General features: G+C 41.6%; 1 protein-coding gene across 6 annotated transcripts; it reads left to right on the top strand.

Annotated features, from left to right (window-relative positions):
* The first annotated feature begins 8,495 nt into the window (after positions 1–8,495).
* Positions 8,496–22,875, top strand: kcnk18 (potassium channel, subfamily K, member 18). 6 transcript variants are annotated; one of them, XM_077495449.1, is made up of 7 exons: positions 8,496–8,646; positions 8,720–8,831; positions 8,943–9,287; positions 9,479–9,625; positions 20,993–21,025; positions 21,155–21,202; positions 21,331–21,498. In XM_077495449.1, exons 2-7 carry the CDS (start codon positions 8,738–8,740, stop codon positions 21,342–21,344), a joined length of 681 nt encoding a protein of 226 aa, XP_077351575.1. In that variant the 5' UTR covers positions 8,496–8,646; positions 8,720–8,737; the 3' UTR covers positions 21,345–21,498. The 6 variants fall into 6 exon arrangements, with proteins under 6 accessions (XP_077351575.1, XP_077351571.1, XP_077351572.1 ...); XM_077495445.1 differs by having other exon boundaries at positions 21,155–22,875; XM_077495446.1 differs by having other exon boundaries at positions 8,720–8,827; positions 20,993–22,875.
* Positions 22,876–24,768: the final 1,893 nt, after the last annotated feature.

Raw genomic sequence — 24,768 nt, 5'->3', positions numbered from 1 at the left:
ACCCACCTCAGTTGGTCCCCCTGACGTCCTTTATTCATCCTAATTTGATAGGCGACGGGTGACAGTTTGTCGACGATTTCGTATGGTCCTGACCACCGGGGAAGAAATTTCCGGGCGATGCCCCTCTGGGCACGCGGAGTAGTAGCATTTGGGTGCGCGAACAAGTAGTACCATACTCGATCACCTATTTCGAACTCGGTTCGTGAGGCCTTCCTATCGTAGTAGGTTTTCTGACCTTCTGCACATTGCTTAAGCCGTTGTTGAGCAAATGCGAACGTGGCCCGGAGATGGGCTTGCAAGTCCTCCACGTACTGGGAGGCCGTGTATGCCGTGGCTAGGTTTATTTCTCCTGGCTGGTACATCAGGTGCAGGGGGAGCGTCATTCGTCGTCCGGTCATCATTTCAAAGGGGGCCACCCCTGTGGATTCGTGAGGGGTGGCTCGAATCGCCATGAGGATCAGTGGGAGTCGGGTGTCCCAGTCCCGATGGTTGGAAACAACAAACTTTTTCAGCAAATTTACCACGGTGCGATTAGTCCGCTCCACCTGTCCTGATGACTGCGGGTGATGGCTAATATGCAACTGGGCCTTGATTCCGAGCATTTGCCAAAGTTGTTGCATTACCTCGGCTGTGAAGTGGGTTCCCCTGTCTGAGTTAACCCGTGAGGCGGTGGAGGGATGGCGTCCGCCGGTAATCCTGGAAGCATAACGTTAGTTGATGACGCGTCGTCGAAAGTTCCAAACATAGATACTCCCCTAGTATCGGGGTTAGCCTTACCGTTTGGGAATTCCCGGTGTCTCGGAAGTTGACGAAGATTCGCTGGAAAGAGCCCACGCTGGAATCCCGTGTGCTACCGGCGAACTGCTCTCCCCACGCCTCGTGTCGTTTGTGACCGAAAGCGTTTGTGCTAGCGGTGGAAGATTCTCTTTTCCACACGCCCCGTTGACGTCATCGCACGGCCCACCGTTGGAGCATGCGCAGAGACCCTCCTCCGCCGCCGCCTCCACCTTAGCGGAAGTCATGCCTCCGTAACATTCCGCCGATGTTGACGGGCGGGGATCCCCGCCAATCGGCTCGTCCTTCCGGACAACCGCAAATTGAGCATCGTAAGGTCCTACCGTGCTCATGATTTGGTAGACCCCGGATGAATGGGGACCCGGAGGGACGTCCATCGGGCAGTCTCCTCGTTGGACGGGTGTCCCAAGAAAGGTGACGTCCGCAACGTTTTCTTCAATGTCCGAGCATTCGGGACTCGAGGTGATTAGAATAGGAGCAGGATCAAAACAGGAAGGCATACCTTCGCTGTTTGTAGAAAATAGCTCCGGAGAAGTTGTCTGCGCCGGTGGCGGTGTGCTTCCATTTCGTTCATCGGTGGGGCGCATGATCGGAGGCATTTCTTGTTGCGTATCAAACGAATGTAGATGGCTAATACCTTGCTGGGGGGCGCGTACTATTTTTATACTTGTAGAGGCGGGAAAAGGTGGTTCGGGTGTAAGGAGGGGGGTGTCGGCAGACTGTAGATAATCAAATTTCAGAGTTCTTGGGGATAAGTTCGTTGATCACACCCCAATCGTTTGAATTCAGTGTGCCGAAGCCAGTGGGCGGCGTTGTCTTGATCCCATCATATTCCATAAAAATACACAATTCCCCCATCTCGTACAAAAAACGATCCCCCCAAAATGCTTCATCCAAAGACCACTTCTTCTCCAAATCCCCGTCAGCAGGTTTTTGAACACGACGTAAAAACATTCTATGTTTACGAGGTGTCCTCTGGGGATTCAACACCTGCATTAAAACACATGTCTCACCTATTACACGATGGTTGGGATCAGACATTTTGTTTCAGCTGTCACCGCTCAAATGAAAAAGAAAAATCGAATCTCCTCCGTTAGTCAGTCTAAAAACACACCCACTGTTTTAAATCCATCCCACCCAAATACCACGTGGTATTTAATCTAAAAAAAGAAAAAGTACAAACGTCGCCTCATTTATTTTTATTTATTTTTGAGAAAGAAAGCCCAGGACCATATGCAGTAACATCCTTTGCCCAATAGATGTCGCCGTTTACCGCGGCTTGAGGGGGTCGCAACTCACTAGCTCCTAGTCACAATTTTTTTTATTTAAAAAAAAAAGAAAAACCCCATTGAATGAGACACGACTACGTATTCAGAAGCATCGGTAAGTCTCTTTTTATTTATTTAAAAAACATAAAACAAATGGATAACATTTTTTAATATTCACTTTAACTAGATTAAGTGAGCCTCATACTAATTTACATTCACGCAGGCCCATCCGGGGTGTGAAGATTGGTCGTTTCCCACCGTTTGGTACATTTTATCAGTATTCGTGTGAAAAATTTCATGAATACAAGGGCTCGTTTTCCCCATAATACTTCAAAAGCTGGTAGGATCCTTCCTGTAAGATAAAAAAAAAAAGTTTTTTATCACCTGGACAACAAAAGCTACTGTTTGGGGGTTCAAAGGAAGTACGTAGACAATCGGTGGGGGGTGACCGGATTCAATTGTTTGTTAAAGGGGTGGGGGGACCGGAAAACAATAAAGCTACTGTTTGGGGGGTGACCGGAACCCTATGTTTGTTAAAGGGGGTGGGGGGACCAGAAAACATGTGTTTGATGTTGTGGGAAACAGAATGTCATCAATCAAATTTTGACAGAAGCCGTCTTCCGGCCTCTGATTGGCTAGGACGATGAGGGGGGTGGCTTCCAACCTCTGATTGGTTAAGACGTTAGGGGGGTGGGGTGGGGGGGTGCAGAATGTCATCAATCATTTTTGACAGAAGCCGTCTTCCGGTCTCTGATTGGTTAAGAAGGTGGCAAGTGGGTAGGGCTTAATTCAAAATAACGGCTTCTGATTGGTTGAGATGCCGGAAGGGGGCGGGGCTTACTTCAAAGGGGTTTTATTGGGGGGCAATAAATCACTTTTTGACATTTGCCGTCCTTTACCTACATATCTTCTCATTTTGGTCCTGCATGAAGAGCTTTTCCCAGATGACTTTGGGAGAGAGACTGATCTGGAGTGAATCACATACGCCGCCTCTAGACAAACAACTAAAATTATTGTAGTCTGTTACTTGATCTTTCTTGATTTAACATATACACTGCAAAGAACTTCACTAGAAAATAACAGTAATTTACTGGCAGCTGTTAATTTACAATGGATCTACTGTAATTTGTTCCTTGAAATATGGTACCATATTTTATAGTATGGGCCTTGTAATTTAACAATGCATCTACTGTACATTCATTTTAACAGTATATTGCCTATATTATTGATGACATTACTATAATTTAACTGATTAATGGTAATTTATTTTAACATTGTGTTACTGTATTTTTTTATTGCAGAACATGACAGTCAGGTAACTGTAAAATTGTACTGTGAAAATACTGTATGTAATTTTACAGTATGTTGCGCTTTCTTCGCAGAGTAAAAAACAAACAAAACAAAAAAAACAATAATAATTTTTCATCGCCATGAACACATGCACATGAAATTGAAGTAACACTGTTAGTGGCACACACTGAAGCAGGAGACTACTTGAGCACCCAGGGAGCAATTTGAGGTATTAGTGTCCTGCTCAAAGGCACCACAGCCATGGGTCCGGGGAAATTTGGGGCAGGTGGTCCATTGCCCCATGCATTCCCGTTCTGTCAAGATGACGTTTTGTTGTTGTTGTTTTGAATATGGTTACTGTAGTATGTTTAGTTTGTCTAATGTTTGTCTTATCTTCTTATGGTTCAGGTCTTGCCCTGGTTAATTGTTTGTCTTCCTGTTATGATCCTAAAAAAGAAAATGTCTCAATCTATGCATAATAGAGGTGTGCAAAATTTCCGATTCTTAGATTATTCACGATTCGGCCGTGGAACAATCGAGAACGATTCACAAAAGTCCAAATTCCGATTATATAAATATGCCAAGGGATCCGAAACTAAAAGTGGACCGGAGCGGAAAGTACGCGGAACTGAAACGCAGTAGCGCGCGCGGTCTTCGGGACGCTTAATGGGACGGACCGAGAGTACACATCCACAACTCACGCCTCGACATTCAAAACAACAACAAGCATGGCTGAGCTGACCAACCCACCTCTTCGTCAGATCAGACCTGCTCCGAAAAGGCAAACAACTTCAGGCGGAAGTATCAGCTAGCTGGCTGCAGTGCGTCGGTTAGCGTTCTACAGGGCGCCGCGCAGTGATACGAACGAACAAACAGAAAAGTAGTGGCTGGCGGTAATGGCGTCTGACTTTATTCAGAAAAGAGTATTGTGGTGGAAATGTATCACGCTTTTGAAAACAAATAGTTTTTAGAAGAAAAAGGCTTTATTTCCGAGACCCCAGCCAGCTTGCTGGACTATTTTCCTCTCGTCCAACGTCGAACATGAACGCGTGTCACCGAACGCTGTCAGAAAGAAGTCAGTGCTGATCGCACACACGGGAGGTGAGGATCAAATTGAGATTCATGTTAAAAAAGCCGAACGATCCCTTTAATGTTTACACGTTCATGTTTACACAAGTTAAAAAGCAGAAAAGCACTTGAGGGTTTTTTTTTTGTACCTCTGAGAAACTTTAATGTTTACATGTTCATCTTTACACAACTTAAAAAGCAGGAAAGCACTTTTTTTTTTAGGCATTTGTATTGAAGTAGTAGTTCACATTGTCTTTCATTTATATCTCAGTGCACTTTTGAGTGGATAAAAATAATATATTTTTGCTCAATGCTATGTTTTATTCTGTTGAAGACTGAATATACTTAAAAGCTGTTGTTACAGAATGAGGACTTGAGTATTTTATTTACTGTTTTGAACTGTTAACTTGATACTGAAATAGTAGTTTATTTAGGCCTGAGAGGACTTTTGTACTATTTTTGTAACTAATGTACGAAACATTAAAAGCACCAAAATACATTGTTTTTTTTCTGCTGCCTGGGGGGAAATCAATAATCGTTTTATAATCGAATCGTAGCCTCTGAATCGTAATCGCAATCGAATCGTGAGGTGCCCCAAGATTCCCACCTCTAATGCATAATGCCTTGGTCTTCTAGACTTGACCTCCATTCAGCAGGCCTACATATGGTTTCCTTATTATCCCCCATTTAGTCACATTAGCACAATCACAGCTGACATGCTTGCCTTGAAAAATGCTGTCTGAGGCAAGTCAATTTATTTCTCTGACTAGCTGACGAAGTATGATGTCACATGCCCAACAAAGTGATGAGTGGAGTGTCTCTCTGGTAAAAAGTATGCCCCCACCCCCACCTCCACCACCAAAAAAAAAAAAAAAAGCACCTCTGATGGTAAGCAGACAAAGGCTGTTAACCAAACATATAAATAAGCTATAATTAATATTCCAGCCAGGTATATAGTGCATACTTTACAGATGCACATTCCATTTCAGTGTTTAACATTAATTGCAATCATCACAATGTACTGGGAACAAATGGAATTTATCAAGCATGTAACTAAATAAAAATGACAAAACACTGACATCAGATGAAACAAGTTAACGAGTTGATTCACTCACTACCCTTTCATGGCAATTTATGCAAGGATGTTGGCTATAAAATAAGACACCTTAGAACTTGTTTAAACCTTTGTTTATTCCAAGAATACCAACAGTACAGCCATGTAAACAGACCAAGAGGACGCGAGGCAGTGCCAAGCAGCAACGTGAAATCTATTAGATTCCAAAATCCAGTGAGCCAACCTTAATTGGGCTCTGATTTCATTTGGCCATCCCTTGTTGTCATGATATGTAACAGCTTATTCTGGCCAGATTAGTGGGTTGGTTTTAGCAGTGCAATCTTTCGTCCAACAACCTGTCAGTAATGAATTTTCTCAAGGGGCGCAACACAGCTGCAGTGAATGGGGCAAAGTATTCAAGAGAGAGGTCAAGTGAATCCAACATGATGGAACGTACTGGATACCTCATTGCAGGGCCCAAACTTACCTGGGACAGACTTTATCTCACCTGTGTGACCCTGAGGTCAAGCACGATAGAAAATCAATGGCCTGAAAATAGCAATTAAACAAACCAATCATTGCACTTCAGATCACTTGAATGAACAAATCGCCCTATCAGAGATTTTGCTCCAGTGTTAATTCTAACCAAATCAAGCCTGTTAACAGTACCCCAAAGTATCAGCCTTGTGAAGCAGTATATGTAATGAAAGGCTGGGTAATGTTATATACATATTTCCAGAATCTAATGATATAGTAAATGACCATCATACTCGGAAAGGAACCCAATTCGGGCTGAACTTGAACCAATCTACTATTTGGGACAATTTCACCCGACATTCTGTGATGTTTTGTACAAAACGACCAAATTTTTTTTTTTGGGGGGGGGGGTTGTACAAAGCCACCCCATTTTGGTGGTTTGTTTTATACACAATGACCCATTTTTGGCAGTGGGTTTGTACAAAGCAACTTTGGTTCAAATGGACCTAAATAGTGGATTAGAGGAAAGAGTGGAGCGAAGTCTGGGCTTCCCCCCCATGACATGACCACGGACGGATATGTGGTAGTAAATGGATGGATGGATGGATGGATGGATGGACTGGACTGGACTGGACTCTTTCGGGACTTGACTGGATCTAACGGGAAGGGACTCAACTGTTTTAAGATGGGATATTATGAGCTTCTGGAGGGACAAAAGACGGGGCAATATTCTGTAATGTGGGTCCGGAAATATAATGGTCAGCCAGCGTACTTCTGGTCAAAAGTAGTTCATTACAGAATCAATACTCAGTCTCTTAAATAGCCATTAGTGCTCAGGACAGCTTTTTTACAAAGTGCTATTCCAAACCAAAACCACACCCACAAAAACAAATGAACATCAAGTCTAAGCTGTTGGTGCAGAAATTCAGCGGAATTGCATACCAGCTAACTGTATAACACCTTGATTGTAGTTGAATTGTTAACACGAAGCTAGAAGCAGGAGACTTAGAAATGTTTCATCCTTGCAAATAGAACATTTCAGTCTTGGGTCCCTGTTGTTCTCTTGTTCTGGCTTGCCACCTAAATTTAGATCTTCCATAGCACCTGTTGCCCTTGCTGCTTTCAAAGGGGATTTTAATAATTGTGTTGATGTTTAGAAAGCGTTTACAGAGCCTCTTCTGACATATATCAAAAATAGTTTATAACCCTGCTGCATCATTGAGCTCCCTCACTGCCAGCCAATCATAGAGCACACTATTCTTATTCATTTAAAAAGAGCTACATTCATGACATATTATTATAAAATTAATAATACAAAGTAGTATCGAGAGATGGACCAAATATGCCAAATTACACAAAATAAATATAAATATTGAGCCATTCACTGTACTGTATATGTACAGTAGTACAATATATACACGACCTTGGGGTCACCAAGAAATGTCCTTATTTTTGGGAGAAAAGCAGTTTTTCGATCAGAATAACTTTATACTAATCAAAAATACTGTCGATACATTGTTAATGTGGTATATGACTATTGTAGCTGCAAATGTCTGTTTTTTGGCGCAATATCTACACAGGTTTATATAAGCCTCTTTCCTGCAACTATCACACCTGTGTTTTAAACGTACAAGAAGGTACTACATCCATTCTCTATATTGCTTATCCAGTTCAAGGTTATAGGGAGCTGCAGTATGTGGAATCTAATCCAGACTGCCTGCACCGTAATCCAGCACCATGAGTGAATTTTAACTCTATAAAGCCTGAACCATGAAATATATGAGAGAAAACTCAGATCCTTTGCAAATGAGTATTTATTTAATTATTATGGCCAAAAAAAATTATTTATTTTTTTTATTTTTTTTTTCAATCAACTTTCATGTATGACTTTTAATTTATGTCACATTTGATACATCCGGTCACAATTCTTTAAATGTGTACATTTATAACTGTCAAAAATATCATAATAAGCAGACATATCAAACATATTAGTATTTACAAAAATCAGAAAGAACATTTCCCATTTAATAAGTAAAAGTGTCTCTCCTTTCTCAATTTGGGAGATCTTGCAAAAGCCATCAGCTGGATGATACTGCCATCTAATGGATTGTTCGTGCAATTGCATGTGTCAGATCATATACATCAGGGTTTTAATAGGGGCAAAAAAAAACATTATACTTATGAAATAGAGGGCTCAAAATGTCTTGTATTTAACATATGTTTGGCCTTTTAGGGTAGATATTTTCTGAAATAATGACTTTGCTACTCTGTTTAGATAAGTAATAGACTGGCATATACCGACTTTGTAGAAATATGTACTGTATTATTTTGCCACCAAATATACAATGCCACAATACACAATATAAACATTCTGTTAAAAGAAAGTATAAGACAATGATGCAAACGTGCTGTCTCATATAGTAGTTTTGAAGATCATGTTTACTAATCATTAGCAATGATGTCATCCCCTTTGAAACGCACGGTCAATGGCATGTGATGACGTATTCTTGCAACATGAGGGCTCACTACTTCTTCTTTTTTTTTAATAAGTTTTCTTACATTTTGTTGCTTAGTTAGCCAGATTAGATTAAAAAATATATATATAAATAAATTCTAGGATATTGTGGGGACGTGCATGAAGAACCAAATAGCCAAAGAAGAAGCCATTAGATATTGGTGCTCATTCTGAAAACGGTGCGTATACAATATTTTCTTTTGTTTACATTACAAGACAGGGCATAATGTAACATGTACCTTACTTTGACAGTGAACAATCGAAATCTGAATGAAGGGGTGGACATCAGTGTTGATTTCCAAAGTGGTCCAAGTGTGTCTGCCTTGCACTAACTGTACCGCAGGAAGCAAAACACTTAAAGTAGGTAGGCCACTGTATACAGTGGACGTCCCATGGGGGTGTCAGTGTTGTGTTAGCGATGTGTGTGTAGAATGATGTAGTCGGCGTGTGCGTGCGTGCGTGTGTGACTGAGCAGACCCAGAGCACATAGCACATTTGTGGAGCATCAAGGCAGGACGGGCGCTTTCTGTGCCGACTGTCGGAGCTGGGTGCAACGGTGGAAGCAGAAGAGGACAGTGGAGGAAGGAGAAAATGAGATCTACGCTAGACAAGCAAGCAATGAGCCCCATCTGCGAGCTCAAGGCGTGCACAGAATGGTTGTGGAAGATGCTTCCTCATGTAATGTTGTGCCTGTCTCTGGTCGTTTACGCAGTGCTGGGCGCTCTTTTGTTCCAATACGTTGAAGGGAAAGCACCCCCTGCCAAACAGGAATACCACAGCTTCTTGGGAAACATTATCCGGCATGTCCAGAATCTCTCCAGTACGTTTGACCAATAATACTGAAATTGCATTCTAATTCATTTACTATATCAATTGCTTGTCTCTAATACTGTATGGATTGTGCCTTCGGTTGCAGGTTAGCTAACTTTTCCTATTCATATCAAGAACGTCATTGCTTATTAAGTTGTCCCGCACACCCGAGTGATCTTAACTGTTTTGTTTTAACCATAGATAACTCGCTGTACAGCCACCAAAACATAGTGGAGGATTTGGATCGTAAAATGAAAGACGGTTTTCAGACGGTATGGCTCCAAGATCCTGACAGCTGGACTTTCCTTGGATCAATGTTCTTCGTGTGCACAGTCTTCACAACGGTTGGTGAGTGCGTGCAAATGAATAAGCTTTGATTAACCAGCCTAAAAATGATTACACAGTAAATTCTGTAGAAAAATTTGACTATTTAGAGTGGGACCAAATAGACTCAGTTTTAGAGTTTTACACTAGGAAGAGAGCAAGTAAGTATTGGGCGGGGGGGGGGGTGCAGTCACTCAAGGATTCAGGAGCGACCTCACAACCTTCAGCTTGGGAGAATGCCACGCTACCACTTGACCTATGCCCTTCCTACTATTTGGTTATCTCCAAGAGACCAAAGACATCGTTTTTGGTCTGTTGGAGAGGAAGATTCCATGGAATCATCTGCAGCTAATACGAGCAATTTACTAGAAGAAAGCAGGAGCTGCGTGGCTCAGGGAATAGATCGGTTATCTCCCAAGCTGAAGGTTGTGAGTTCGTTCCTCCACCCTTGAGTGATTTTTATTTTTTCTAATTCTTTATTTTACTCTCTTCCAAGTGTAACTTGTTACTTTACTTTACAAGTTACTTTAAAACAGAGTCTATTTGGTCCCACTCTAAGTCAAATTTACAGTGTACTGACTAAGAATAGTATGGTCAACTACAGTGTATCTCATTTGGCAAACTCCAAACCCTCAAACAGCTTCCTCCTCACAAACTTTCTAGATGAAGTGGCCTATACAAACGGTTTCTTCAAGAGAACTTGCAGTTTGTCTGAATTACAACTTGAATTGATCCCAAATATTATCTCTTGTGTCTCATAGTCACTGTTTGGTTTTGGATGCCTTTTTACACAAGTAAGAGTGTACAATCTTTAAAAGTGCGTGAAGTTTAGTAAAAAAATAAATAAATAAAATCAAATCTTAGTCAATCAATCACATTCATTAATAGTGCACAGAATCTGTTAGAGCAATAAATTAGGCATTTCATTAAACCTTAGATGAATAATAATGAACTATGCCTTGTTTTGAAAGACAGAAAAGCAAACATAATTTAAAAAAATTATTAATAGGTACTTTTAAAACACAAAGAAATAATATAAGTGTTTTTTGTTTTTTTTTAAAGGCTCATTGCATTTTGGAACAACTATTCTAACACTCGTATTAACATCTGAATCTCGTGCACAAGGTAGTAATTTCTAAAGTACACCACATCACAGTACATTTTAAAAGCAGACCTTTCATTTGTTCAAACAGGAAACATATGTTTTAAGTGCAAAATCAATAACAGCATTCCTTTAGTTCTCCCATTAAGTCTGCTGGTGAGCATGGACTCCATTTCTGGGCCTTGACTAACTGTCACGGACTGGAGACTACGGGTATATTTTACAAAGCAGATTAACCCTGAACAACGAGTTGATATACCCTCAGGGAGAAAACTCTGCGTTTTCGGTTCCAGTCCAGCTGATTCCAGTGAGTTATATCAACACTGACTGCCTCAACGTGAGCACATATGATTACTAGTGTTGTTCCGATACCGTTTTTTGGCCCCCGATACGATACTCAACTTTGCGGTATCGGCCGATACCGATACCATACCGATACTTAAGGTTTTGGGTTTTTTTTCCTCAACATGAAAAAGCTGTCCTGCTATTGGTTCAGAGCATCAAGGGCCAATAGGATATCTTAGATCGGCATGCAGTGAACATGTCACATACCAGTGAATGTCGTGCACCAGCAAGACACAAGATTCTGCATCCAAAATCCTATATTAGCGTTGGAATTAATGGTATCGGCATGTTACTTGTGAGTACTCACTGATACCGATACCACTGGTTTAATGCAGTATCGGCACCTCTGCCGATACTAGTATCGGTATCGGAACAACACTAATGATTACCTCTGGTTAATGTTGCAAATGTAAGTTGTGCATGTAGATAATGGACTGTGATGTGAAACCGTACCGCTCAAAAACTGTGCGAAACTGTCAGATATACGCGGTCTGATAACATTCTCGCAACGAATATTTAATTCCCTGCGCAATATTGCGGCACCTTCATCAATAGGTTCATTGTCAAAATGACGTGCCATGTTTGTGGAAAAAAGTGGACTTTATGCTATAGACTACAGGCGTATTTACGCAAAAAGTCGCCGCAGCGGACTGAATGAATGAGGAAATGAATTGTCGTGTGTGGCTGAAAGGAGGCGGGTACAGGGAAATACTCAAGGTTCATTGTGACAAACCTGCTACCAACCAGGTTAGGTTGATGGACCATGTTACTATGGTAACTGACCGAGCGCTTAAATGACCTCTTTTTATGAAACAGGCTAGTGTTCCCTCTTATCCTCTGGTTTCAGTTACCTCCCTTTCTGAAACGAGTTTCCCACTTTCAGGGTTTCTTTACTCAGGTTCCTCACCAAACCTGCTTTGTGAAATGCACCCAGCTGTTTGACTTCAGGGTTGATTGACTCTTCCTTGGTTGGATTTGCTTTTTTGTGGTGCTTTTACTTTTTCACCTGTCCTGCTACCACGGTGGATAAAATCCACAGAACAGGACCCTGTTCAAATGAAATGTGTTTAATGAGACCAAGAACACAAAACACTAACACAAATTTCATTTTGTTTGTTTGTTTGTTTATTTTAAAGGCATACAAGATACCACGTTTTTGTAGATTTGCAACTCCTCTGGCGAAAAGCGGGATGGAAGCCAGCGATGTGCACGTGCCCAGAGTGTTGAGACGTTAGTTAGTGGTAGTTTTATTGGCCTCATCATAAATAGAGCCGATCACATTTTCATGTCGAGGTCTTACCTTTTTAGCAAGAAGAAAGTAAGCTGTGGGTCCCGTTTCATCTTAGGTCTTTCCACATACTCCAATTTTAATGCTGCTCCAATATTGATCCACGTCCTCCCGCGACACTTGTGCGACTTCAGTTTTGCCCTTTTTGTCACATTTGACATTTCTCATCGGTATTCTGACCATGGTCGTGAGACCCAGGGGAGATTTTTCCTTCCAGGGTCAGAGTCACCTCCGGGAACAATTCCCGTTGCATGTCGCCAAAGTTTCGGCCTGATGGTCAAACAAATGGAGACACCGGGAGACGGAGGGTCACACTGCAGTTTTGGTTTATTATTATTTTGGGAATATTTTGGGTAAACTCAGCCATTGTGCCACAGTAGTGCCTCCTGTCCATTATAACATTTGTAAAACGTGTGGGTGAAAAAATATGATTTTAACACTAACATGCATTCAGCTCCTTTTACCACTGTTCTCTAAGAATGGCAAAGGCCTAAAGGACTCGAGTTTGTAATTTGTCAACATTGTTCACTGTCAGTTAAATAAGTAGAAAAAGTTAAGCACCGAAAAACATTAAACAAGTAATTAAACTCCACCTCAACTTTGAGAGGCATATTTTTCACAGGATTAAATCTTACACTGAATAATTACAGAAATACGAAGGCAGCGTGTAGATGTTTCTGGCAACATTCCCATTAAAGCCTGAGAAACAATAAGTAACCCAATTGAAAAAAAACTGCAAGCGAATATTAATCTAGATTAGGTATGGTTTTATGAGGGATAGACAATATTATTGATAAAAATTATTATTTTTTTATTAATGAATTAATTTAATAAGGAATGGATGCGACTACTACATAAGGAATTGATAAAAAAAAATAAAAAAAAAATAGTGCACGCGGAAAGAGAAGACAATGCTCCACGAACTAGCTGTGGTCAAGCCCCCCCTCCCCCCAAAAATGTAAACAAAGCTTCATAAGTGGGAGGCAGCTGCTTCTAGATGGTTGGAATATTTGAGAAGAGAGATGGCAGCACGACAGCACCAGAAGCCTCAAGGCAATAGGGGGCATGGCTTGTTCGGCAAAGTCAGCCAATTGAATTTCATGTCAGTAGTATCTTTACCAATTGATGGTACACCTTTTAGTAAGGCTAACTTAAGAGAAACATCTCCTGGATGCAACTGGGACGCATCATCAGTGATGTAGCCTGGGTTCATTGAGTGTTTCGGGTCTCGCAACATCAGACACTCTTGCCCAGGTGACCCAGCCAAGGTTGATCAAGCCTCGGCTTGCGTCCCAGTAGCAGTCCACGGATCTGCCCTTTTGAACCATAGCCACCTGGTGGCTTTCTCTGCAGCTTCGCTAACTGACTTAATGGCTTTCTTCTTGGCCGCCCCTGATACACCCAAGCGTCCTAGGACTTTGCAGAAGGATCGACCAGCAAAGCCTCTGCAGCCAACTTCTATGGGCTCATAGAAGATCTTCCAGCCCCTACCCCTGCATTCCTCCACCAGTTCTTTCTTCTGGTACTTTGCACGCTTCCTCCATGCGCTCTTCCCAGGGTACTGTGAGTTCCAGCATGATCAGGTGTCTTGAAGCCTCAGAGGTAATGATCATGTCTGGCCGGAGAGATGTTGCTGCGATGTGCTGGGGGAACTTTAGCTGTTTTCCCAGGTCGACTTGCAACTGCCAATCCGAGGCAGTGTGGAGTAGTCCTCTTGCTGTCTGTGGACATGGCTGGGGTCTCTCTCCTGCCTTGATGAAAGGGACTGCCCTGCTCGGAGCTTTGTGATGTGTGTTCGTGCTGATTCCCAGGGCTATGCTCTCAGCAACTGCTTTCAGAACCTGGTCATGGCGCCAGCGATAGCGACCTTCAGCCAGGGACTTTGGGCAGCTGCTGAGGAGATGTTCCAAAGAGCCTCTTCCAGAGCAAAGGGGACAGGTGGGTGTCTCACTCTTCCCCCACACATGAAGGTTCGCTGGGCTCGGGAAAACTGCCTGCACAAGGAACCGGACGCGGTGGAAGTCTGCCTGCATGATGTTCGACCAGGTCACTTTGCGCTGTAACACGCTCTCCCACCTTGTCCATGCCCCCTGCTGCCGGAGTCCAACTGCCCTGCTCACTCGCTCTTCCTCCACACCTGCTCGGACCTCTTCCTGGAGTAGCTGATGTCTCTCCTTTCCCCGGGCCTGGCTCACTTGGGTCTTTGGGAAGTAGCCCAGGCCTGCTCTCCCCGTTGCCAAAACCCCTACCAGCGCGTTCTGCCTTAGGCGTGACTCTGCCACCTCCACTGCTTTCTTAGCTCTCCACTTCCTTCCAGTTCTCACCTCGATCCCTGCTGATGACACCTTGTTGTCCCTGGAATCCCTGTACTGTAGAGCCTCTCTTGTACGTGCCACCTTGAACTCTTCAGTGAGCCCACTGAGGGGTAGCTGGAGGGTGTTGCTTGTCCCGTACAGGGCAGCGCTGGTGAGGCTGCGGGGAAGTCCCAGCCACTTTCGAAGAAAGCCACTGATCTTCCTTTCGAGAGACTCCACAGTTGTTAATGGGACTGCATAAACAAGGAGAGGCCACAGGACTCTGGGCAGGATGGAGTGCTGGTAGATCCAGGCTTTAAATCTACCTGGCAGGCCAGACTTGTCCACCTTGGTGAGCCACGCTCCCAGTTGTTCACCACACTCCTGTATGGCAGCAGAGTCTCTCAAAGTTGCATCAAAGAGCTTCCCCAGGCTCTTAACTGGCTGTTCCGAGATTGTCGGGATCTCGGTTCCCGAGATCGAAAACCGGAACTTGTCCATCACCTTCCCCCTCTTCAGAACCATGGATCTTGACTTGGAGGGCTTGAAGCTCATCCTCGCCCATGTGATGTGTCTTTCCAAACCCTGCAGTATCCACCTGCACCCTGGGACAGATGTTGTGGTGATGGTAAGGTCATCCATGTAGGCTCTTATGGGAGGCTGGCGAACACCTGATCTGGATAGGGGCCCTCTACATTCCACCTCTGCAGCTTTGACCACCATGTTCATTGCCAATGCAAAAAGGGTAACGGAGATGGTACAACCTGTTATTATACCTTTCCCAAGGCGATGCCAGTCAGATGTTACTGACCCAGAAGTGAACCTGAGCCTGAAATTGGCATAATAATCCAGGATCAGGTCCTTGATCTTATTAGGGACGTGGTGGAGGTGTAGAGCAAGCTCCACTAGTTTGTGCGGGATGGACCCGTAGGCGTTAGTCAGGTCCAACCACAACACAGCAAGGTCACCTCTGTTCTCATGGGATGAGCTGTGTGACGACACCAGTGTGCTCTAGGCAGCCAGGAGCTCCGGGAATCCCACCTTTCTGGACGGAAGTGTCGATGTAGTTGTTCTTGAGGAGAAACTCGGTCAGTCTTCGGGAGACGATGCTGAAGAACACCTTCCTTTCCACACTCAATAGCGAGATTGTCCGAAACTGGTTGATGTTTTTCAAGTCCTCCTCCTTGGGAATCCAAACTCCCTCAGCACGCCTCCACTGGTTGGCCACTCTCCCCCTTCGCCAGATCACCTTCAATGTCTTCCACAGGTGCCGGAGAAGCTCTGGGCAACGCTTATAGACCAGGTAGGGTACACCACTTGGGCCCGGTGAAGATGCTGACCGGGCTGCCTTGATGACTTCCTCAACCTCCTTCAGGCTCGGCTCCGACAGCTTGAACTCCACTGTTGGTGGGGCAGGGCCAATGAGAGCTTTGTTGTGACCTAGCTCTTCTTCCCTCAGTGGGTCGGTCATTGTGTTCCGGAGGAAGTGGTTCACCTCTTCACTTGAACACTCAAGCCGGCCACTGCGCTTGTCCCCAAGCAACCGCTTAGCAAAACGGAAGGGATTGGCGATGAAGTCCGCCCGCTTTCTAGCTCTCTCTCTTCCCCGCCTCCTGTGCCACTCTGCTCTGCGTAGGGTTGTCAACTTCTTCCGCAGGATGTTATGCAGTTCTGCCAACGGTTGCTTCTCCTTCTCAGTAGCTCTCTTGAACTGCTTCTTGAGGGTTCGAAGCTCCTGGGTGAGTTGATGTATCTTGGTGGCTCTGCGGTTCATGGTGTAGGAGGTGGTCTTGGTATTGACATATTCAGTCCAGCCGAATCTCTCTGAGCCAAAGCTGACAATGATGGTGGTCATCGCTTGGAGTCTGCTGTCAACATCTCCTTTGGCTGTGGCTTGGATGATCTTACACACATCCTCGTCAAACTGCCGCCACTCGCTCAGTCTGCTCGCTGGGGGCCATTTTATCCGCTGCTGTGGAACTACTCTGCTGGGGTTGGGAGACTCTGGCACGTGGAGGGACTGGGATCTGTGGGTTGCCTCCTGTCCGGGCTCCTCCTGCGTCTCACCAGGTCCAGGACCTGTGCGTTGTACCTCGCTCTCCCGCTCCAAACATTTCATTCTGGCCTGATGGATTTTTAGGCCGTGATTGTTTTTGCATCGCGTGCCGCAGATACATATCGTAATCGTAGTCTGTTCGTTTGCAGGGGTCGTTAACCGTTGGTCCGTCCGATTGGAGATCTCATCCTCCCCCCCTCTCGGGATCTCCTGGGGGTATTTCTCTTTAAGGCTTTCCGTAGCTCATTAGGGTTCCTTCTCACGAAAGATACAGGCTGGGGTGCTAGGCTAGGCTAATGAGAGCGTTGGCAAAATAATTGTCTTTTCATACTACACACTTGATACACTTTTCACTTGGACATATTTGATCACATTTCTCTCGTTCAAACACTCTCAGTGTTCATAAATTTAAAAAATAAGTTAAAAAAATAAAAAATCAATCTCCATCAGTCCAGTATTGTACTTGCCTTTTTTTGCAAAGTGATTTACAAGAAACTGTGTCCTCTTATTGCAGTTTTGGCGTCTTTGGCATTAATGTATGCGTTAAAAGTATAATGATGTCATCAGCCGTTGTAAGTCAGTGTTACAGTGAGTAATTAAGTCAGCTAATGGTACTAATGGCCAACAACTAGGATAATGCTTTTACATCACCGCAACGAGCTTGTTAGAGGTTAAGACACATTTCCTTCCTATGTTGTTTTGGACATGATTTAGATCTTCACAAGCAACATAATGTGGTTAAAGATGCAACACAAATCATTTCAGTGCACTGTTTCAAGTAGATAATTGTCTTCCGTATGAAAGTGGACGTTTGAAATCAGTTATTGGAATCTTTCAGTCAGCATTTCTCATCTGATAGTTCATTTTGTCTTAGTGCTCAGGAGGAGTCATGTGGACACTGCAATAACACGTCTGCTTAATATGAGATAAAATGCACTTGTTCTTAGTGTAAATTTACTAGAAACAAGTGAAATTATCTACCAGTGCAGTCAGATAACTTTTACTAATTTAGATTTCTTGAATTGAGGAAAATGTGTAGATCTATATTAAACTTAAAATTAGCTTTAAACACTTATCTAAGCAACAAATCAAGGAAATTAAATCTTAAAATAAGCTGTATACACTTATTCTAAGGAACAAAACAAGCAATTAAATCTTAAAATGAGCCATAAACACTTTTTTTTTTTTAAAGGTTATTAAATGGCCTTATTTCAAGTAAATTAAATATTTTTTTGTGTTTTAAAAGCGTAAATCACTACCGAAGCAGAGCATCAAGTGTTACTCTATGTTTGTACTTTAAGTTGACCGTCAAGCAGGGAGACAGCACCATTTTATATTGCATTTGGTTTGACTCCGCCTAGGATCGAACCCACAACCTCCGAGTCTGAGGGTAGACGCTCTACCACTAGACCACAGAGCTGGTATCATGTTCACTGGAAAGAGATGAAATGAGCTTAGTATGACAACACCAGGATTTTGCGATAAAATGCAACAGGACTGTCTCAGAAAATTAGACTATTGTGATAAAGTCCTTTATTTTCTGTAATGCAATTAAAAAGCAAAAATGTCATACATTCTGGATTCACTTGGAAACACTTGCAGGTGTTTTGAATTTATTGGACGATTCAAGTGATTAGTTGAATAGCCTACTAGTATACTTTTTCATGATATTCTAATATTTTGACATAGGATATTTGAGTTTTGTTTAAGATGTAAGCCATAATCAGCAATATTAAAATAATAAAAGGCTTGCAATATTTAAGTTGATTTGTAATGAATCCAGAAAGTATGACATTTTTGTTTTTTTAATTGTATTACAATTGTATTATCACAATATTCAAATTTTCTGAGACAGTCTTGTATATTGTATGGCTGTGCAATTAATCGAAATTAAATTACAATTTCAATTATTATTCTCCACAATATACAAAATCAGTATAATTGAAAAAAAAAAAAAAGATTAAGGCTTATTTTGAGTTGTTTAAATTTATGCATTTGCACTTTTTAATTATTTTTTATTTTAAAATAACTATTCAATTTAGTTTCATCCAAAGGGAACTTGCATAATTATAGTGTGTCAAAGATTTTTATGTCTGAACATTTTTTTTTACGTTTAAACATTTTCATGTTTTCTACCAAAAAGAAATGATTTTCCTAATCGTGTTCTCAATTATTACCAAAATAATTGTGATTAATACTTTCTTCATAATTGAGCAGCCCTCCTATATTGCACTTTTGTTTGATTGTTTTCACACTTATATTTTCCATATCTTGTTAGTACATTCTGCAAAATCTTAAAATAAGAAAATTAAATTTATGAAACCCAAGTTCAGGCCCTTTGATGTTGGTTAGTCATCTTAAAATGTGGAAAATATTTGTCTTAAGCCTCACAGTCCTTAAAATTGGCTGTTAACACTCAAGGCTAATAAGTATCTTAAAATAAGCAGAATGATATCTGACAATCTTATTTTAAGTAAAAATAACTTGTCAGACTCTTACAGCATTTGAGCTTATTGTGAATAAAAATTAAACAATTTTAAGATTTACAAACTAAGTGAGAAATGAGACAAAAAAATCTTAAAATAAGATTAATAATCTTGGAAATTCTGCTTTTCCAAAGTATATAATTCTCAAAACAAGACAAAGAAGACTATGGCTTCATAAAAGCATTTAAGTCTAGGTTAGATATCGCTCTAAGAGTCTAAGTTCACTAAAAACAATCTGATATCTATGCTCTAAGAGTCTAAGTTCACTAAAAAAAAAATCTATTTTAGCTTATTATGCATGAAAATTAACTAATTTTAGGATTTATAAACTAAGTAAGAAGTAAAAGACAATCTTAAAACAAGATTAATAATCTTAGAAATTCTGCTCTTGTATAGTAAATAATTCTCATAACAAGATCAATAGGACTTTATGGCTTGATATAAGCGTTTAAGTCTAGGTTAGATAGCTTAAATTTGCAGTGGAAAGGAAACTGCGAGAGGCTTTCTAAAGCAGGGGTGTGCATTTCCGTTCCTTAAGGGCCCAGAGCTCTGCAGGTTTTAGAGGTTTCCCTCCTCCAACACACCTGATTCCAATCAACAGGATCATTATTATTATTAGAGCTTGCTGATGAGCTGAAAATATGAATCAGGTGTGTAGGACTCCTGCAGGACTCCGGCCCTTGAGGAGCAAGTTTTCCCACCCCTGTAGCATCCACATACAGTAGGTGCTCGTCAAGAAATTTGAATATTCTTGAAAAGTTGAATAATGGGTGGCACGGTGGATGACTGGTTAACACGTCCGCCTCCCACTTCTGAGGACTCGGGTTCGAGTCCAGGCTCCGGCCTTCCTGGGTGGAGTTTGCATGTTCTCCCCGTGCCCGCGTGGGTCTTATCCGGGTACTCCGGTCTCCTCCCACATTCCAGAGACATGCATGGCAGGTTAATTGGGTGCTCCGAATTGGCCCTAGGTGTGCTTGTGAGTGTGGATGGTTGTTTGTCTCTGTGTGCCCTGCGATGGGCTGGCAACCAGTCCAGGGTGTCCCCCGCCTACTGCCCAGAGCCAGCTGAGATAGGCGCCAGCACCCCAACGACCCTTGTGAGGAATAAGCGGTCAAGGAAATGGTTGGATGAAAGTTGAATAATTTCCGTAATTCCATTCAAAAAGTCAAACTTTCATAGATTCATAGATTATAGATTCCAGGCCCACAATTCAAGTGATTTCAAGCATTTATTTGTTTATCCATCCATCCATCCATCCCTTTTCTGAACCGCTTATTCCTCACAAGGGTCGCGGGGGGTGCTGGAGCCTATCTCATCTGGCTATGGGCAGTAAGCGGGGCACACCCTGGACTGGTTGCCAGCCAATCGCAGATTTATTTGTTTATCTTTACATTATTTGGGTTTCCAGCTCATAAAACCCACAAAATATTTCAAAAAATTTGAATACTGTGAAGAAATCACCATGCATACTTCCCAGTGTTTTGCATGGGGAAAAAAAACAGGATGGATGGATGGTATTCTCAAAACGATATGTCAATCCTCAGTAGCTGGTTGAAAATCATAATAATAATAATAACAACAATAACAACAACAACAATAACAAATAGTCAACCAGCATGCACTACCTCATACTTTGCACCAGTTAAACTTTCACTGCACGTTAAAATACCCGAGCTGTCTTCTGCCCTAGTGTACAATACAGTATATTATTAAAATACTTTTTAAAAACACAATTAAATTGTACAGCACTGTATGTTTGCATGTTCTTGTTGAGTGCATTTAACACTTGAAGTGTTAATTATGTTCCACATCCTTTGCAGGCTATGGGGCCATGTATCCAGTCACCCTACCTGGTAAGGTATTGTGTGTCATGTACGCTATGGTGGGCATTCCGCTCATGCTTTTAGTCATGCTTGATATTGGAGACTTCCTTGCCACGTTGCTGACCAAAGCATATGTTCATATTCACGCCTTCTTCAAAGTCCTGCACTCACACAGTTGTTGCCAGCTGAGGTCTCCCAAGAAAGAACGTGAGTCGAACCATCGGACCTTGGAAGATGGTACCACTGTTTTCAGCCATGACATTGTGCTGCACGAACAACTCAACATCCGGGAAGTGTTGCAAAGTCAAGTGAATGTGATGTCCAATTCTATGCAGCTCCAAAAAAATAGAGAAATCTTTGAGAAGATTCTTGCCAAAGAGGATCTCCAGCAAAAGGGTCCCCTACTCAGGAGCATGTCCTGCCCGGAACTGAATCAAATGCCACCATTGCCCAAAGGATTTGCCATTTGGGACTTCACAGGAATAGGAGATACTATGGAAACGCTGAATGTACCATTTGTGCTTATTCTTTTTATAGTGTTTACTTATATTTTTCTTGGAGGTTTGATTTTGCCGTTGTGGGAGACAGAAATGAAGGGATTCGACCCTTACTACTTCTGTTTTATCACACTCACCACTATTGGTTTTGGAGACATTGTGCCTCATCATCCCAATTTTTTCATGCTCACCTCACTCTTCATCATTTCCGGCATGGCCGTCATGTCAATGGCATTTAAGCTAAGCCAGACTCGGCTTGTAAACTGCTACCGCCTCTGCATCAAGATCATAAGCATCGGAAACAGTAATGAAGACAAAAGTAAGTCACAAGGGCTCGCTGATGTTTAGAAGATTAAAAAAAATGTCTGGAAATACCAGAGCCTCTTTGGGATGCCAATTTACTTATAAAGCATGAGTAAAGTAAAAAAGTGTGCATGTATTACTTTAGGACATACAGAAAGTACCCAAAGTGATATTCAAGAGTCTTCTGGGCATCTTGATACAGTATCTGTCATGTTCTGTGTTTTTGCCTGCTGGTGACAATATTCTGTTTACACAGTTCTCTTGGGTTTGCGGGTGGGCTGAGCCTTCTTGAGGCTCCTGCTAGCATTTGCGTCATTTACATGCGGCTTCAGCGGAAAGAAGGTGCTGGAGTATTGCCTTTCGGAGTATTTGCTTGTTGCCGTAGCTCTGGTTTAGTCTCGTCTCATCATTCCAGAAGTACTATTAGTTTTTTTTTTTTTGTTTTTTTTTTTGTTTTTTTTTTTAGTATTTACTTCGGTGATTTTTCATCGTTCATATTGTTCCTTTTGCAGGTACGAATCATTTTTTTTTATTTAAACGTGTACCTTCTTTCTGCTGCAGCTCCATCACTTTTCCAAGTGTCCAAGCTTTTTTTTTTTTTTTTTTTTTTTTTTAACTGTAATTGTATTTTGTTTTTGTTACTGAGATGAATGAATGACTTGAATTTTATTATTGTGTCATGCATGTAATAGTACACCAAGCTCACATGGGCTATAAGACACCAAACAATCAAAATGATAAGATTCTTGTGTTTTACACTCTTTTGGTTAAATACATCCTGTGGAATTGTTCAACCTTTGTTTGCGCTGTGATCCATCCTTCGGTTATTTGCCAATCTTAACAGAATACTCCGGTCAATGGACCACACAGAGGCTGAGCAATTCCTTAAGCCTTTGTCTAGTCAAAGCGTGCTCGTGGGTCAGTATGACCACTCAATTCGCTAAGTCATGAATGGTGCAACTTTGTTGAATTTTCAAGTTGAGGCTTTAGGCTATGGCGATAAGAAACTTTTGTCTTGACGTTTGTTCTATCTTTATTGTGTAGAAGTTCTTCATCACCCAAATAAAAGCAAGGAATCAGTCGGCTTCTTGATATTTCACAAGAGAAACCTTCAGTAGCGAGTTTTGTTCATATGATAACACAGCTCTTTGTAGCAACTTTCAGCCAGAACTCACCCAACAAAGGATGAACTAAGTGCCCCATATTGACACCGTAGAAGCTGATAAATCTCACTATTTGTTTGAATAACTGTCTTCATGAATGTCAATGGGAGCATTCAGTCTTCAGAAGCATTTGTATGTATTGACTCCTCTGATCGACCCTGACCTCCATCACCTGCACATGTCTTCATCCTCGAATCAACATTCAATGACAGTGGAGTTGCGTATGCAGCTCTGCAGAGGACGACTTGCCACACCACAATGCACGAGGCAGGTAAAATCACGACTTTGTCGCTACTGCAGTTTAACCGATCAGCAGGTTCACAACTATCAGACTGTCTCTAACTGCAGATTACCTGGAATGCAGGTTTCCTGTCTGGCTTAGACCGTCACAGACAATGATGATGATTCCTTCAGCTACCAGAAATATGAGAGCACAATCATTACTGCATTCCACTACTAATCGCTACTAAGTTGCCATATTCCTTCTGAGTAATCCAAAGTGCATTCAGCATCATCTCAACATGTGAATCAATCTTGGAGAAAAGACTTTACATCAGGGGTGTCCAAACTACGGCCCAGGGGCCATTTGCGGTCTGCCGTCCATTTTTTTGTGGCTCGCGATATATGCTAAAAATGGCATTTGACTCGGTTAAAAAAAAATAAACTAAACAAAAATGTTTGTAGATGGTCAAAGTAAGAAGGGAGGGTGTCGAAAAACACAGGTGCCATTAAACGTTATTTTAGTTAACGAAAACTAACGAAAAAAATAAAATTCAAAAAACAATTTTGTTAATGAAATAAAACGAAAACGAAGATCCTTTCTAAAAAAGAAAACTAACTGAAACTACATTTTATGTTTACAAAACTAACTAAAATAGAACTATAATTATAGCAAAAATGTCCTTCGTTTTAGTCATTGGTAATTTAATGCATGAGGCTTTGGGGATGATTTGAAATGTGATTTTTAGTAGATTTATTTTGATATAAACTAGAATAATGACGTCGCACCCATGGTGTTGCGCACAAGTAATACACATTAAAAAAAACAACAACAACAACAAAAAACTAAAACTAATACTGAAACTAACTAAACTAAAACTAAGTATTTATTAAAGAACTAAAACTAATTTAAAAAAAAACTAACACAACCTCCGTGAAAAATAATTAAAACTAACTAAATTTAAAAAAAAAATCAAAACAAAATGAAAACTAAAATGAAAAATTCCAAAACTATAATAACCCTACTGTCATATTACAAATAAATTGGTTTATATACTGTAGTATTTTTTTAAATATGCAAAAGAACAAATTAATTATTTGTACACTTTTTAGGACTAAACACAATTTCTCTTCATAACATATGTGGCCCTTACGTCCTTCTGATTTTCTAGATGTTGCCCTCAAATGAAAAAGTTTGAACACCCCTGCTTTACATAGTAAACACGTACAGTTGGGGCCTATATGGGCACTACTTGGTCTAGTTGCGCTTTGGCTGGGCATGGGCTTAGTTGATGGGCCCCATTTGGGCAGTTGATGGGCGAAACTAAAGCCTGTTACACACATCAGAATTTTTTTTCAAATCTTAGAAGATTTGTATTTATTTTTTTTACTTTGTCAGACCCCACACAAAGATAAAATATTGGGCATTTAATAGTTTTCGTTGTATTGTGTGTGGAGTGCTCAAATAATCTCATCACAGCTCCCGCACACACATAAAGATTGTCTTCCACTACTGGTAAAGAATCCAGTCCTATGAGGGAAAGCTCTTGCATGATCAGACTTGACGTCACAAAACACTTTTTTTTCATAT

Source organism: Festucalex cinctus, chromosome 14 (genome assembly GCF_051991245.1).
Source record: "Festucalex cinctus isolate MCC-2025b chromosome 14, RoL_Fcin_1.0, whole genome shotgun sequence".
Lineage (NCBI taxonomy): Eukaryota > Metazoa > Chordata > Actinopteri > Syngnathiformes > Syngnathidae > Festucalex > Festucalex cinctus.
The sequence above is the reverse complement of the archived record's forward strand: the minus strand, read 5'-3'. Positions and strand labels throughout refer to the sequence as shown.